General features: G+C 44.7%; 1 protein-coding gene across 6 annotated transcripts in view; it reads right to left on the reverse strand.

Annotated features, from left to right (window-relative positions):
- SEC22C (SEC22 homolog C, vesicle trafficking protein) overlaps positions 1 to 15,747 on the reverse strand; it is a 25,953-nt gene continuing 10,206 nt past the window's right edge. For 3 of the 6 annotated variants that reach the window (XM_069561805.1, XM_069561806.1, XM_069561807.1), the window contains exons 4-7: positions 14,339 to 14,518; positions 10,786 to 10,904; positions 9,302 to 9,367; positions 1 to 1,783 (exon numbers count right to left, since the gene is read on the reverse strand). In XM_069561805.1, coding sequence (XP_069417906.1) covers positions 1,580 to 1,783; positions 9,302 to 9,367; positions 10,786 to 10,904; positions 14,339 to 14,518 — 569 coding nt within the window. In that variant the 3' untranslated portion in view covers positions 1 to 1,579. Of the gene's footprint in view, positions 1,784 to 6,777; positions 7,396 to 9,301; positions 9,368 to 10,785; positions 10,905 to 14,338; positions 14,519 to 15,747 lie in introns of those variants that run through there. The other 3 variants (XM_069561810.1, XM_069561808.1, XM_069561809.1) reach the window with 1 other exon arrangement.

Here is a 15,747-nt window from a genome sequence, read left to right on the forward strand (position 1 = left end):
TGGATGAAAGAACAGAAATTTATTTTTTCACATTTGTGAAGGCTAATAGTTGGAGATCAAGGTGATCCATAGGACTGGTTCCTTCTTGGCCTACAGACGAGCACCTCCTCCCTGCGCTCTCCTGAGGTCTCCCCTCTGTACATCTCTTGTGTCCTAATCTCTACTCTTAAGGATTTGAGCCCTCTTCGTATGGTATTTTTTTTTTAACCTTAATTACCTTTGTAAAGACCATATCACTTCCCTGGTGGTCCAGTAGTTAAGGCTTCCCTTTCCAACGCAGGGTGTGTGGGTTCAATCACTGGTGAGGGAGCTAAGATTCTCCCCCCCGACCAAAAACAAAACAAAACAAAACAGAAGCAATATTATAACAAATTCAATAAAGATTTTTTAAATGATCCATATTTTTTAAAAGACCCTATATCACCAAATACAGCCACATTTTGAGGCACTGGAGGTTAGGACTTTGACACTGAATTTGAGGAAAACACAGTCCAGCCCATACCAATAGCACAGCTCTTCAGACTGGTCATACATGGAGTCCCATATCCCCTCAACTTGCTCCAATACTTGCTGCCACCCAGCTTTCCGAGTTTTGCCAAAGTCATAGGCATAAGGTGATACCTTACAATGGTTTAAATAGGTATTTCTCTGTATTTCTAATGCTTTTAAGCATCTTCATATGCTTATTAGCTTCCTGGGTTTTCTCTTAGGCAAATTGCTCATTTTTCTGTTCAAGTCCCTTATCTTTATTAATGATTTCAGGACTTGCTTGTATATTAATCCCTTGCTGATTTCAGACATTGTAAATATCTTCTCTCATTCTTTAAACTTTACACATGAAATCATTATTTGTATGTCATCAGATTCACTGATCATTTCACCTTGAGGGTTGTGCTTGTGATGCCTTTTGTTTAAGAAGCACTCTTTCATCCCAGGTCAAATACAACACTCCCTGGTGTTCTTCAATGAACATAATAGTTTTTCATCCTGTACATTCAACCGGGGATGTCTTAGAGCTGCTTTAGCAGAGCCAGGAGCACTCAGGTGGGCCCCTTCCTGAGCCTCACTCCTCTGCTGGCCCTGCCCAAGGATGCTGTCAGGCAGCAGCCCTGCTACCTGGCCCCACAGAGGTTTCAGTTCAGTTCAATTGCTCAGTCATGTCCGACTCTGCAACCCCACGAACCGTAGCACGCTAGGCCTCCTTGTCCATCACCAACTCTCGGAGTCCACCCAAACTCATGTCCATTAAGTCAGTGTTAGAGTCCCAGAAAAAGGCAGGCACTTCATCAGCCTACACTAGCACATAGCCCTCCTGGCACAGAAAGGGTGCCCTTTATGGGTCAAGATCCCTTTTTATTTTCTGTGGCACTTTTTATTCCAAATGCACCTTGTTCTCAGCCCAGAGGACAGAGCTCTGGGCTACACTGTCACCGGCTACCTAGGACAGGCCTCAACTCCTACATCTGAGCAGCAATAGGGTTGCACCTGATGCTACCTAAAGGTTCTGTCAACTCCCAAATCCCAGAACTCAATAATCCAGATACTTATTTTGGAAGTCTTTGTCCTCCTCTGAAAATCTTCACTCAGGACTGACGGTGACGAGAAACTTGGAGCACGCGTCCCCCAATGTGGTTAAAGCATGGTCAGGAAAGCTGGGTACATTTGTTTTCTTTCTGGGAATTTTATCAGCTGCTGAAGGAATCACCCTGCAAAACAGCACCCGTCCCTGGGCTGGGAACCTGGTGGTGTGCCCTCTGGTGGCCGTTTCCTGACAGGGCTGGTCCTGGGAAATGAAAAAAGAAAAAACGATATGACAGGAGCTCAGAGCCCAGAGCAGGGAAAGGTAACTAACTGGCTGGGGGCACACAGCCAGGCAGAAGCAGAGGCTGCATAGAAGGCAGCCCTCCCAGCCCCCAGGGCAGGGCCACAATTGCTATTTTGGTTTTTCCAAGGTTCTTCCTGGACCCATGATTGCATTCCAGACTCTAGGGATTAGTGCTGAAGACTATTTGAGCCTGTGCACCTGTCTAGACCTCACTAGACAAGAGGACTTGAATTTCATTTCTCTCAACACAACCCCCTCCATTATGCCAGGCCCACATCACCCCCTCTAGGAAAACAGACCCACAACTCAGAATTTTTCACACAAACACACAAGTTAATGAGCACCTTGGATTTATTCTCTTCCCACTTCCGGAGCCACCTCGTTTATTTTATATATATATATATACATAGTATATAAACGGTTATACAACATTCTTTACCTATATCAACACAAGTTTAGACTTTATGACTGTGTGAAAGTTTGTTAAAATGCACTCATCATTTACTCAAAATAGATCTTCGTTATTACATGAAAACAGTAATAAGCTCATATAACAAGGGTAGCAAGCATTCAGAATTAATATGTGAAATAAATGGTTTTCCCTGGCTAAACAAGCCTCAATCTTTATTGCCCTCAATCTTCAAAGGAGTAGAAAACTCCGTTAAACAAAATGGAATCCTGGGGGCCACATCGTATGAATGACTCATTGGATAATACTTGTAGAACAACCCAGAATCGCTTAAGTGTGAGGGTTAAAGAAGGTCATATGTACCCAGCACAGGGTAAAGGAGCAGAATGGATTTGATCATTTTACAGTATATAAAGATGCTTGAGGGCAACAGCCTTGCCAACAGTACATACGGGCAGGTGTTCCTACACCCTTCCATTCCCAGATTTTACCGACCAGTCTTTTTTCACAGGTTCTCTACCAATCACGTTTCCCCAGCAATACAAGTTTGACATTACTGCAACCAGGTGGCAGAACCAGAGCTCTCCTCTTCTGGGTCAGAAACAGGCCATGAGATCTGGTCTAACCAGCAGACCTGGCCTCCCTGGATCCCGGAGGATCAAACATCACTGGTACTAAAGGTGCTGTGCCTGGAAGGCAGGAGGCAGGTCCAGGGGCAGCAAGAGAGGCCACTACCTTTCTGCAGTGAAAGCATGAGGCGTTTTTTTGTAAAGGTCGGAAGACACGGCTGTGTTGAGCTGCGCTGCCTGAAGCATACAGAACCTCTGCATGTTGAGTGAACCAAATGCAAAGCCTTTCTCCTCCTGCACATGAACGATGGATTCACCCACCATCCCCTCCATGACTGCTTTTCCCCGGCCGACAGCTCGCTGGGGAGCAGGCTGATATTACCACCATTTCCCAGAGGACCCCAGCCCATGGGCCACAACTCGCCCACTGTGGGGTGGGACCAAGTGGAAGAGCCGTGCCAACCTCCAGGCCTGGGCCGCCTGACAGGGCGCTCCATCCCGCGTTACCTCTCCAGGGCACAGCTACTCTCCCTTCTTCCACCTGTATTAATGCTCAGAGCGCACAGGTAAGGCTTCCCTGCATTTGACCAGGATTCTGTGTAGAATCGCTTGGAATGTGAGCAACATCGGGGCAGGTGTCTGTGTGCTCATCTGGCCTCCATAAACCCTCCCTCCTGGCCAGTCCTCACTTGCACTGAGCTGTTCTCTGAGGGTCACCCATCCCGGTGTGACGAGTGCCTGATTCCATCAAAGAACAGTGAACAGCAGCCCTGGTTGAAGGTATGGCATGCAACCCCAATATGCCAAGGGGACAGCTGCTGTCTTTCAGCAACCAGCCAGGCCCCAGCTCCACTCTTCACCTGACCCCTGCTTCCTGCACCCCAAAGAGCCAGCCTTGCTGTGTGCCTGGGGTGCTCAGGGGAGTGGGCTGGGCCTCAGTGTCATCTGCTCCCTCTCTGAAGCTCCTGGACCCACCCTGTCGATTACAGTGAAAGGTGGCTTCCCCCTCCCTCCAGAGCCTCTGATTTCAGCCTCTGTCACTACTGGAATGTAGGCGGCAGAGGTGCAAAGAGGGAGAGGAGACCTGAATGGGGGCACCTAGGAAAAGAACAGGGAACTCAAGGTGGGGGTGATAGGAATCTCATTTCCTTCCAATATCCTTTTTCTTACCCTTTGAAGATTTAAAACTGACTCACAGATAAAAGGGATACCAACTGCAGAAGCAAAGCCAGGAGCCTATGGTCATCCTCCCACTGCGGGCAGTGAGGCCTCTAGTACCGAGAGGAAACCCCACCCAAACATACCTCCGAGTGTCCCTGCCCAGGACAGGAAACCCAAGCACGGCCCTGTCACAGTCAAGCTGGCCTGGGGAAAGAAAAGCAGAGCCCACGTGGTCCCCTCACTAGCACACCTGCGCGCGGGGGAGCCTTGGGCTCAGCCCCTGCCAGACAGCACCGAGCCACACCCCCGCCCACACAGAGCAGACGGGACACTGCACACAGTGATGGTCAAGATCTTGCCACATCTGACACCAGAAGGCACTTTTAAGGGTTTCCCAACATTAGTAGCCCCGTGAGATCAGTTAACGGCTGAGAAACCAAAGATGCTAGAGCAACCAAAACAAAGGCCCATGGCAGAGTGAGGGCCATGTGGGGTCAACTTTCTGGCATCAAGGATGACACAGGGCTAAAAAACTCTACGCCTGACCCAAGTCAACGCCGAGCCTGCGATTTCCCTTGGACAAAATCTTCAGGACGCCTTTCCTATCATCAGCCTCTTCCTCCAGTTGAGCTGAGGCTGCTCTTAGCTGGATTTCAGTTACGTAATGTTTATGCGGTCATTACTCTGTACTGTTTGCCAACTGCATCTTTTCCCTTTGGTTTGCAAAAGTAAATCTCAAACCCCATGTAGGTGTTGACAGATTCAGACCACATTCGACCAGCTCGTGGATCACCGCTCCATTAGGCCAGGAGGGTCTCCTCTGCAAGGACTGTCCTTCACTGCTTGCTGAATGTGGATCACAGACCCCCAGGGCATCTGGGTACCAGGCTACATGGCAACACCAATAACACGAGCTCAAGATGAAAACAATATATTGGTAAGCTGTTCTAATCAACTTTTAAAGCTCTGTGTGTGCTGCTAATATGAAAAAATTATCTCTCCTCCTTAGCTTCCCATTCTATTTCACCATCTCTTCAAAGTTACGTCCCAGAAAGCCTGAAAATTTATCTGCTAGGGATGCAGAAAATTAAAGTGTTAGTCTCTCAGTTGTGTCTGACTCTTTGCAACCCCATGGACTGTAGCCCTCTAGGCTCCTCTATCATGGGATTCTCCAGGCAAGAATACTGGGGTGAGTTGCCATTCCCTTCTCCAGGGGATCTTCCCAAACCAGGGATCTAACCCACATCTCCTGCACTGCAGGCAGATTCTCTTATCATCTGAGCCACCAGGGACGCCCCCGCAGAAAATTATGCAGATTGAGAAATCACTGGGGAGATGACTCTGAGGTTTAACATCTGAGGGTGCTGCCAATGTAACTTTCATGTCCAAAGACTTTGATTAAAAACAGGAAATTCTATTATAAGAAAATAAAGTTACCATGGCAACATTTTCCCATTACAGTTCCTAGTCACATGAACTTTTCTTTTAAGTGACACTAAGGTGGCTCAGTAACAATACACCACCAGTAATGAAATGACCAAGGTCAACTGAATTCCCTAAAATGACATCCTTGCTTTCCTTACCTGCTCGTTAACTCTTGTGATAGTTTTCAACTCTTAAAAACTACCAAAATAGGAATCTGTAATTTATCAATATCACACAATACAACCCAGAGTATTCTATGCAATATGGTGGAGCTATTCATATTCCAGACTTCTACAAAGAACAATCCAAAAGCCAAACTTCCCAAATGGCCTCCTGAGCAGTACTGGACAACCCAGGCTGAAGTTTCTAGAGGCCTCAGGGATCATATTCAGATCTAAATTTTGGAAAACTATGATCAGTCAATATGTTGACAATGAGAGAAAGAAAAGTGACTTTTCAGAGCACCTGCGTGTGTGCTAAGTTGCTTCAGTCGTGTCCGACTCTGTGACCCCATGGACTGTAGCCCACCAGGCTCCTTTGTCCATGGGGCTTCTCCAGGCAAGAATACTAGAGTGGGTTGCCATTTCCTTCTCCAGGGGATCTTCCCAACCCAGGAACTGAGCACAGGGTTAATTATAAAGCTTTATAAGCTATAAAGTTCTAAAAAAGTTAACATACACATAACCTTTGTTCATACAAAAATGAGGGAGCTGGTGATAGACAGCGAAGCCTGGTATGCTGCAGTCCATGGAGTCACAAAGAGTCGGACACGACTGAGCAACTGAACTGAACTGAATCTAATTAAGATGATTACAAAAGGTGTAGAGGAGTAATTAATTTGTGAGAACAAGTACTCAGGGTCAAGTATTAAATGATGTGATTAAAATGCCCGGCACTCGGCTGCCGCATACAAAGCTGATGACAGCTGCCTCTCCCACCTGTAACTGCAAAGTGCCACCGTGTGAGTGTGTGACCCACCTACTCTGGTTTGTGGTCAGCTGCAAGGAGTCCTGATACTCTCATTTCTGCTCGTGCTTACAAGTTTATGATCCAGCAGCACTGGTTACTCAATTTTAAAAATATTCAGATATACCCTGCAAATAAATACAAAACACTTCTGTATCCCTACAGTCCCACTACCATGAAAGGTTATATATAAATTAAATAAATTCATTTTTCTCAACCATTATCTCAGCTGCAGTTTGTTCTTAATCCTAAGTGAAGTTCAATTTATATCCAAAATATATTTAAATATTCTAAAGGTATCATATCAGACCTAAGTTATCAAAAATGTAAACAAAATTTCTCTATGTTATACCTATAAACCACTTTTTAAGTTAATTCACCCTGTGCTGACCCTCTTTAAAAAAAAACTCACCAAAGTCACATTTAGACTGAAAAGCTGATACAGATGTTTAAGCGGTTCCTTGGAGACAACTGCCAATTACTTAAAACTACTGATACTGAATCTAGTGGTTTATTGCATCACTCAACGTAAAAGACCAAAATCATTCCATGTTGGTCTTCCAGTAATGCACTTTCTGACTGGGCTCCCAGATTCTGCTGTCCAAAGTGCTGAACTGGAGATTCTGCAGTAACTCTCACACAAAACTGAGACCAGGTGTCCAGCAACTTCACGCTTCCCACTGCACCGGTGAAAAAAATCTTGGTTCTCAGGATCAGTCTGCTTTGGTTGAAAGGAACTTCGAGGATGGAAACTTGAGGTGAAGCCAAGAAGTAAAAGGGGAAACGCCGATGACCCTCGAAGGAAAATCAAAGGATCCGTCCATCCCATGGCCTCAGCCTCACACTCCGCAGTCAGACTGCTTGTCCTGAAGCTGCCTCGTCAGTATCTGATGCGAAGACAGGAAAGCCACTCCTATGTGAAAGAGGATTTGCCAGAGGTTCCTCAGCCCATGCAGGTACACGTTGCCCAGGCAAATGAAGAGCAGCATCAGCACCACCTTCATAGTCCTGGCTGGACTATAGAACAGGTACAGATAACACTGAAATGACACCAGAAGAGGGAGGCCCATCAGAGATAACAAGTTGGCCAAGGACAGACGCCAGGTCCATTGATAGTACCCGCCCTGCAATGTCATTTCATACACGTTGGCTTAGTAAACTGAAATTTGTTATAGTGGAGCTTGGACTCACCACATCAGTTGTTGTCAATTGGTGGATGAAAGTGGGGATTTGGAAGAGATACGAAAAGTGAAATAGAAGGTCACAGGAGGAATGAGAACATAGCCCTCTTGAAAGAATTTAAGAAATACAGACAGACACGTCCAGGCTGTGCTGTACAGAAAGAAGAGATGTGGGTCAGGGGCAGACAGCCAGGCGGGGATACCCTAACAAGTGCAACTGGCCTCCAAAGGAACTTTTCCTTCAGGGGAGTCGTAACAGGTGAGAAAGTTGGTGAGAGAAGCTGTGCTTTTACTATATTAGTTTTTCCTGAGTTACAACTACATAGGGGACCACTGTTCCCTAGACAGCCTCCCTATTACATCTTCAGAAGCATCTCTGACTCAGGGAAAGGTCTTCCAGAATGATGCTTCCTGTAGGGCTATCACACAGAAAGAGGACACTCTTGTTCTGCAAAAGGTGGAAATCATTTTTTGTTTCAATGTTTCAAAAAAAAATGGCACATTCTGAAACCACAGGGCAGTCTAACAAAAGCTCACAGTGAAGTGGGAGGGAGAGTTCCCCATCGAAAGAGCTAATCGAGTAAGACCACAGATGAGGGGATGAAGGTGGAACTGTAAGATCCCTGCAGCCCTGAAACGCAGGTCCAGGAAACTATTCTCGGCAACACCCGTGATCTTGGAGACTTGATTTTCCAAAGAATGAGTGTATTTTCAATCTTAGGTTGAAATTCTCTTTGCACAATCAGATAATTCATAAAAATAGGCCATCTAGGATGTACGCTGAAGAGAGAGGAAGTGCCCTGAGAAAAGAACTTTTAATTAAAAGAAGAAGAGGCTTAAATATGCAGAAAAGGTACTAAAATCCTAGACTTTGTAGACGGTGGGGAAAGAGAGTCAGTTTTTTTATTAGAATTAACTCTGCTTAAAGGGGATTTAAGTCTTGCCTGGTGGCTCAGATGGTAAAGAATCTGCGTGCAATGCAGGAGACCCAGGTTCGATCCCTGGGTTGAGAAGATCACCTGTAGAAGGGAATGGATAACTCCAGTATCCTTGCCTGGAGAATTCCATGGACAGAGGAGCCTGGTGGGCTACAATCCATGGGGTTACAAAGAGTCAGACACGAGCAAGCAACTAACACTGTCATTGCTACGTTTTCATAGGGGATTCAAAACCTCCTTCCTACTCCAGCCCTTAAGTACACAGCTTACCCAAAAATAACTAATAATCAAAGCACTCTAGTTAGTATTATAATTTTTGTTTCATTTCCTAAGGACAGATTTGACCCAGATGGTATTTCTATTAGAAACAACAATTTTTTTCCCAGTCCTGTGTCTGAAAAAAAAACATATATACCTAGGCATCAGTTCTGCAGAAAGACATTTCTGGACCTGGATGCCCAGCAATAAGCACAAGGCAGGGCTCTGCCTCACACTGGTCAGGCCCAACCCAATCCCCACTGCAGTCTCATCCCTCACTTCTTGGGAGCCCAGTCCCAGTTTCTAGTTTCTGTCCTGCACTGTCAAAGTCCCTGAGACCTAGGGCAAATGACTTTCCCTGTCTGGGCCCAAAAGTCTTCTCTCTGTACAATGAGAGGACTGGACAGGATGGGTGGAAAGTTGTTCTGCTAAGGGCTGGGACTGTCCATGATGTGAACCAATGTCTTGGTGGAACAAAAGCAGGATCTGGAAATTCACTGATCGTTCCAACAGAGCAAAATAAGGTAATGGGTTTAACCCACTCACTAAAACATCAACATTTCACCCACCTGGAAAATGCAGGCTACAAAAGGAATCAGAAAAGCCAGAATATTTCCAATTTCTTCATGTGCAACCTAAGACAAATAAGAGGAACACAAGAAAAGGAATAGTTAGAGGGGATGAACACTGTGACATGAAGTGCATTACTCTGCATTGGGTCTGGTATAACCAACAGTACAAAATCCCCGCCTGGGTGAGAAACCAGCCCCTGTTCACGTATCAGACCAGGGGGTGACATAAAATCCTTCTGAATGGCCTGGACACACCAAGCACGTCCAGTTCCCATGCATGTGTGCTGAGCCCGCAACCTGGAATGTCCCCACCCCCAGCCCCGCCAACCTCTCAAAATCCAACTCATCTGTCAGTACTAACTTTCCCCAGGTCCTCCCACCTCCTAGTGATGTCACCATACTCTGCTATGTGCCCTGAGGCACTACGTCTTGAGCAACGAACCCCTGTTCCAGTGCATACAGACATTTGGTAAGTATCTGCTTATGAGTTATCATAAACAATAAGAGCGGAAACCATAGCACGTGTTGGCCAAAGATGGGGTGTGGAAATAGCCAGCCACCACTCAGGGCCCAGGATGCTGCCATTCCCCAAACACCTTGGTCTCTGTAAGGCCCCTGAGATTCAACCTCAGCTGCACTTCAGATTTTAGCTACCATGGGCTTGGGTGTGACTCTGGCTTTTTTTCAAATTGAAGGATAGTTGATTTACAGTGTTGTGTTAATTTCTGCTATACAGCAAAGTGACTCAGTTACACACACACATATATTCTTTTTTATCTTCTTTTCCATTATGGTTTATCTCGGGAGATTGGATACAGTTCCCCGTGCTAAACAGTAGGATCTTGTCTATCCATTCTAAATGTAATAGTTAGCATCTACTTATCCCCAATTCTGTTTTTAAAGTTAACATCTATCTGTTCATGCTCATAATGGTTCCATGCTTGTTTTTAAGTGCTTGAAATACTTCAAAATTTAAAAATAATAAGTAAAAAGCATTAGAATAAAAAGCTGCTTTGAGATGAGCAGGCTGGCAAATCAACTTCATAGTGATACAGTTCTTTTGACAAAGACACGGGAAGGCTGGTATCCATCTGAATGATATAAATCAGATTATGAGACAACTCTACCAGGGGAAAAAGGGCCTGAATCTTAAACTCTGAGAGTCAAACTTTGCCTGGGATGAACAATCCAGCCCCTGCAGGGACTCTCGGTGTCCCCAGGGCCACAGGGTGGCCAGCTGTCCTTGTAGCAAGTTGTCCATTTCTCACCAGTATTCCAGCAGCCCCTTTGGCTTCTCAGCAAAACAAATACAAAAGAGCAAGTTTCTTATTTGCTCAACTCACTATGAAGAATAAAACAAGAAGTAATAATTTTACTTCAATTTTTAAAACATAGTGAATAATAACCTTATAAATAATATGCACCCACATCTGCTCCTTCCATTGCGTGTCTTTCTATTTAAACTGTACAGAAAAGGTTACCTGTAAAGAATGTTCTGCGAGGTGAATTCCGCGAATGAGGTTCAGGGCAGCGCACATGATGTTGAGAATAAGGGAGAGGATGCCCAGGGCTGTCACTGGTTCCATTCGGAAACTAGGAGCTTCATAAGGAAGAAAAGGAAGTGTTTAGTGAAAACAATTTCTATATGAAAAAAAAAAGTAAAAACATGAACTAGATCTCTGCTAATGAAAAAGTTCAATTAAACACACAATTGCAAACCTATTAATTTAAAAAGCAGCTGTAGTTAGAGTGGGAAAAGGCAAGGGATGAAGGACAGAAAGGATCTGGGAATTCAAGGTGAATTTCTTCGAGAAAGAGCCCCTTCTCTAAGCAAGGATAGATTTTCTTAACTGCTTCATTTCCTTTCTATTTAAACCAGCAGTTCTCAGCCAGAGATGATAAGGCTCTTCAATCAATGTCTAGGGACATTTTGGGTTGTCCTCCCTGGGAACAGGTTGCTACAATGTACAGGACAGCTTCCATAACAAAGAATTTTCAGTACAAAATGTCAGTAGGGCTTAGGTTGAGAAATCCAGATTTAAAACTATTTATGGCTTTAGTTGTAAATTGGCTGTCAAACCCTAAAGCTTTTCTATTACACACTTCAACCATCAGCATGTAAAATGTTCCATTCTTTTTCTGGTAGGGACAATATTCAATGTCCTGTGTGCTTCTGGAGCAATTCATAGCAAATGCGATTTTTAAAATTTCAAAGTTATTGGGAAGAGGAGGGACACATGTATTACTTCAGCTACAAGCTATTTCCAGAACTCTAATCAAGACAATATGATCATTCCCTCTTTAAAGATAACTGCTGAAACTGATTCTGGTTCACACCATTAAGCAGGGTCCCACCCATTCTCTTGCTGTGCTCCTTTTATTAATTTTATTTTTTCACTGTGCCACTCGGCATGTGGGATCCTAGTTCCCCGGCTAGGGGTGAACCTCCGGTCCCCAGCATTGGAACTGTGGAGTCTTAGCCACTGGACCACAAGGGAAGTCCTTGCTATCCTCCTTTTAAATCATCCTTTTTTGTCCTCACATTTCCCGCATATGCATACACACACACACACACACACACACACACAACAACAACAACAAAAACAACCCAACTGAAGCCTACTGTTAGTGTGTTAGTTTAAACTATCAAAATTCCTCTCAGAACAGAGCTACCTGTTAAGACTCTAGACTTGGGACAATAGTGGGGGAGTCAAACCACAGTAAAACGTCCTAGAAAGATAGGCAAGTTGTCACCTTCCGCATTTGCTCCTCTCGTCTACGTGGTTAAAAAACAAAACATACATCACAAAGTGACCCTGCCTTCAGGTACAGCAAAGGAGAAGCCTGGGGTCTGATGCCCCAGTCGCCCTTCCATGAATGTGAAGTCCAATCCCAGTGTAAATTACAACAACTGACTGAAGGGCATAAGAGTCAATCCAGGAACTCACTGGTTGAAATAGTTCAAATCAAAAACCAAAGTTAAGCCAAAAAATGCAAACATTTTAAAAACACCACTTTCAAAATTCAAGCAATGAGTTTAGCATAAAACTGTTAACAAAGTGACTAGACTGTGATAGCATAGATGGTTCTATCTTCCAGGGAAGGATTATACTATTACAGAGTTCTTAGAATGCAAATATCCAAGTTGGTTTAACTGGATATAACTGTAAACAAACAATACAAAAAAGCATGCTTTGCTATGTGCCAGGTATTGAATGCTTCATGTTGTTAGCGGCAGACTAAGTCACGGATGCCAGGGCACTGCGAATATGTTCATCAACACTTCATTCCTCAGACAAGGACTCAGAAATCCGAAGGGATAGAGAGATGTCTCTGGGTCCCACAGAGAACCCAAAAGCGAGAGGTCCAGTAGGCCTGGTCCTGACCCCTGCCCACTCTCATCCCCACAGCTCTCCACTCCCTCCATCAAGGAGTGGGGGTTTCTTGGTGGAGATTTGCAATGTTTCACCATTGTAGTGATGAGATAAGGACTCACTGTTAAAGGAAAAAAGCAAAGAGAGAGAGAATGTACAAATCTGTACTATTCAACAAGTGACTTCCAGCAAAAGAGAATGAACATCTCCTTCAGTTCAGTTCAGTTGCTCAGTCATGTCTGACTCTAACCCCACGAACTACAGCACACAGGCTTCCTTGTCCATCACCAACTCCCAGAGCTTGCTCATGTCCACCAACTCATGTCCATTAAGACAGTGATGCCATCCAACCATCTCATCCTCTGTCGTCCCCTTCTCCTCCTGCCTTCATCTTTCCCAGCATCAGGGTCTTTTCTAATGAGTCAGCTCTTCACATCAGGTGACCAAAGTATTGGAGCTTCAGCTTCAGCATCAGTCCTTCCAATGAATACTCAGGACTAATTTCCTTTAGGATGGACTGGCTTGATCTCCTTGCTGTCCAGTGGACTCTCAAGAGTCTTCTCTAACACCACAGTTCAAAAGCATCAATTCTTTGGTGCTCAGCTTTCTTTATGGTCCTCTCACATCATATGTATGGTCTCTCACATCCATACATGACCACTGGAAAAACCATAGTTTTGACTATAACGGACCTTTGTCAGTAAAGTAATGTCTCTGCTTTTAAATATGCTGTCTAGGTTGGTCATAGCTTTTCTTCCAAGGAGCATGCAGCTTTTAATTTCATGGATGCAGTCACCTTCTGCAGTGATTTTGGAGCCCAAGAAAATAAAGTCTGTCACTGTTTCCATTGTTTCCCCATCTATTTTCCATGAAGTGATGGGACCAGATGCCATGATCTTCATTTTTTGAATGTTGAGTTTTAAGCCAGCTTTTTCACTCTCCTCTTTCATTTTCAAGAGGCTCTTTAGTTCCTCTTTGCTTTCTGCTATAAGGATGGTATTATCTGCATATCTGAGGTTATTGATATTTCTCCCCGAAATCTTGACTCTGGCTTGTGCTTCATCCAGTCCAGCATTGTATATGATGTACTCTGCATAGAAGTTAAATAAGCAGGGTGACAATATACAGCCTTGACGTACTTCTTTCTCAATTTTGAACCAGTCTGTTGTTCCACGTCAGCTTCTAACTGCTGCTTCTTGACTTGCATACAGATTTCTCAGGAGGCAGGTAAGGCGGTCTGTTATTTCCATCTCTTTAAGAATTTTCCACAGTTGTTGTGATCCACACAGTCAAAGGCTTTAGCATAGTCAATGAAGCAGATGTTTTTCTGGAATTCTCTTGCTTTTTGTGTGATCCAACAAAACCGTTTATATGTGCAGGGTTCACCCTGCTTAAGAAAACAACCTGCTAAGTCACTCTTCTAAATTTCATCAGAGGAGTTGCCTCCCTTCAGATCAACTTACTTGTCACAATGGTCAAGTTTCTTTCTTTTTTTTTAATAAAAGCCACCTGGAAACAATATCAGCCCATGTCTTTTCCCCCACATATTTTATATACTGCCCCCCACCCAAACACCTTCCTAGTCGAACAATCAATGTCCATTTGAAATACACACTCTCACCTCATTTTCATCAATACCAGAGAGAAGCAGGCCACCTACCTGGCTCCAGGTGCATCAGTGTGTGTCCGTTCATCACCCCGTTAGCCACATCTGTGTCTTCCAGGGTGAGAACCACTGGCGGCTGGAACTTGAGTTCCTCCTGAATTTTTCCGAAGCTGCTGTCCATCTGGGTGGAACTTACATAGTTAAAATGCCACTTCACTTTCTGAATGACATTGTCTGTGAAAGGAGAGCAGTCCAAACTGAACGTCATCACAATGGATGTTATCAGACAATAGGTACACAATGAAATTTGCATTTCTAAGCAAGCTAACAAGTTAGCCAGACTTTGAAGAGTGTCAACTACACATGAGGGTCGAATGATTTGTAGATATCAGGACTGGTCTCATCATTCTCTCAAAGGAGAATAATTAAAATATGACAGTCTGTCCATTAGGACCTCAGTGGCAAGGGAATCAGGGGACAGGCTTGAGTCTTAGCTCAAGCACAACTCATAGTACAAACCTGGGCCATTCCCAAAGGATTTCTAAGATTGCAAAATGGGGACAGTCATTCTTGACCTGATTATCTCAAGAAAAGGCATGTGAAAAAAAAACTACAAATGAATGTGAATATGTTGTGCAAACCAGGATGGAAGGTATTGGTTTTAATTATTTTATTTACATTTAGTATTAATCCATCACCAACTTTTAATAAGTACTTGAGGTGAAGTTTCAAATATATTGACAAAACAAAATCATGTATAATTCTAATATCTGTGTGGGGTGTGTGTGCACGTGCTCAGTCATATCTGACTGTTTGTGACCCCATGGACTACAGCCCGCCAGGCTCCTCTGTCCATGAGATTCCCCAGGCATGAACACTGGAGTGTGCTGCCTCCAGGGGATCTTCTCAACTCAGGGAGTGAACCTAGGTTTCTTGCATCTCCTGCATTGGCAGGTGGATTCTTTACCACTGAGCTACCTGGGAAGCTCTAATATCCACGTACTTTTACTTTCATCCTACTCTCACTCAATAATGAGCAAATGTGATGCCAGGAAGGGGGTCTTGTGAGACAAAGCCCACCACTTTCAAAGGAAGAGGCATGCAGAGATGAGAGGGCGGAGGAGAACATAAGTCTGCCAGCTCCCAATCAAATGGCAGCCAAGGGATGCTGCAGCTGTGGTCTACTTGGGGACACAGAAGAAGTGGGGCTGACAGTGGCAGTCCTCACAGGGAGACTCAAGAGGAACTGTGGTCTAAGTCACAGGCCTACCAGGTGCAGGCTGGAGTACCAGGCAGGTTCCCAGCACCTCTGGGTGACACCAAAAGACAGTGCTGGCCCTATTACTGATGGACTGGCCACAGGCCACATGAGGGGGTGTGAGCAGTAGCTGCCAGAAAGCCTAAGTGGCCACACTTCCAGGTGCCAGCCCTGCACCTGACCCTGAGGACCAAATGCGGTCAGC

This window comes from Ovis canadensis, chromosome 19 (assembly GCF_042477335.2).
Source record: "Ovis canadensis isolate MfBH-ARS-UI-01 breed Bighorn chromosome 19, ARS-UI_OviCan_v2, whole genome shotgun sequence".
NCBI classification, from domain to species: Eukaryota; Metazoa; Chordata; class Mammalia; order Artiodactyla; family Bovidae; genus Ovis; species Ovis canadensis.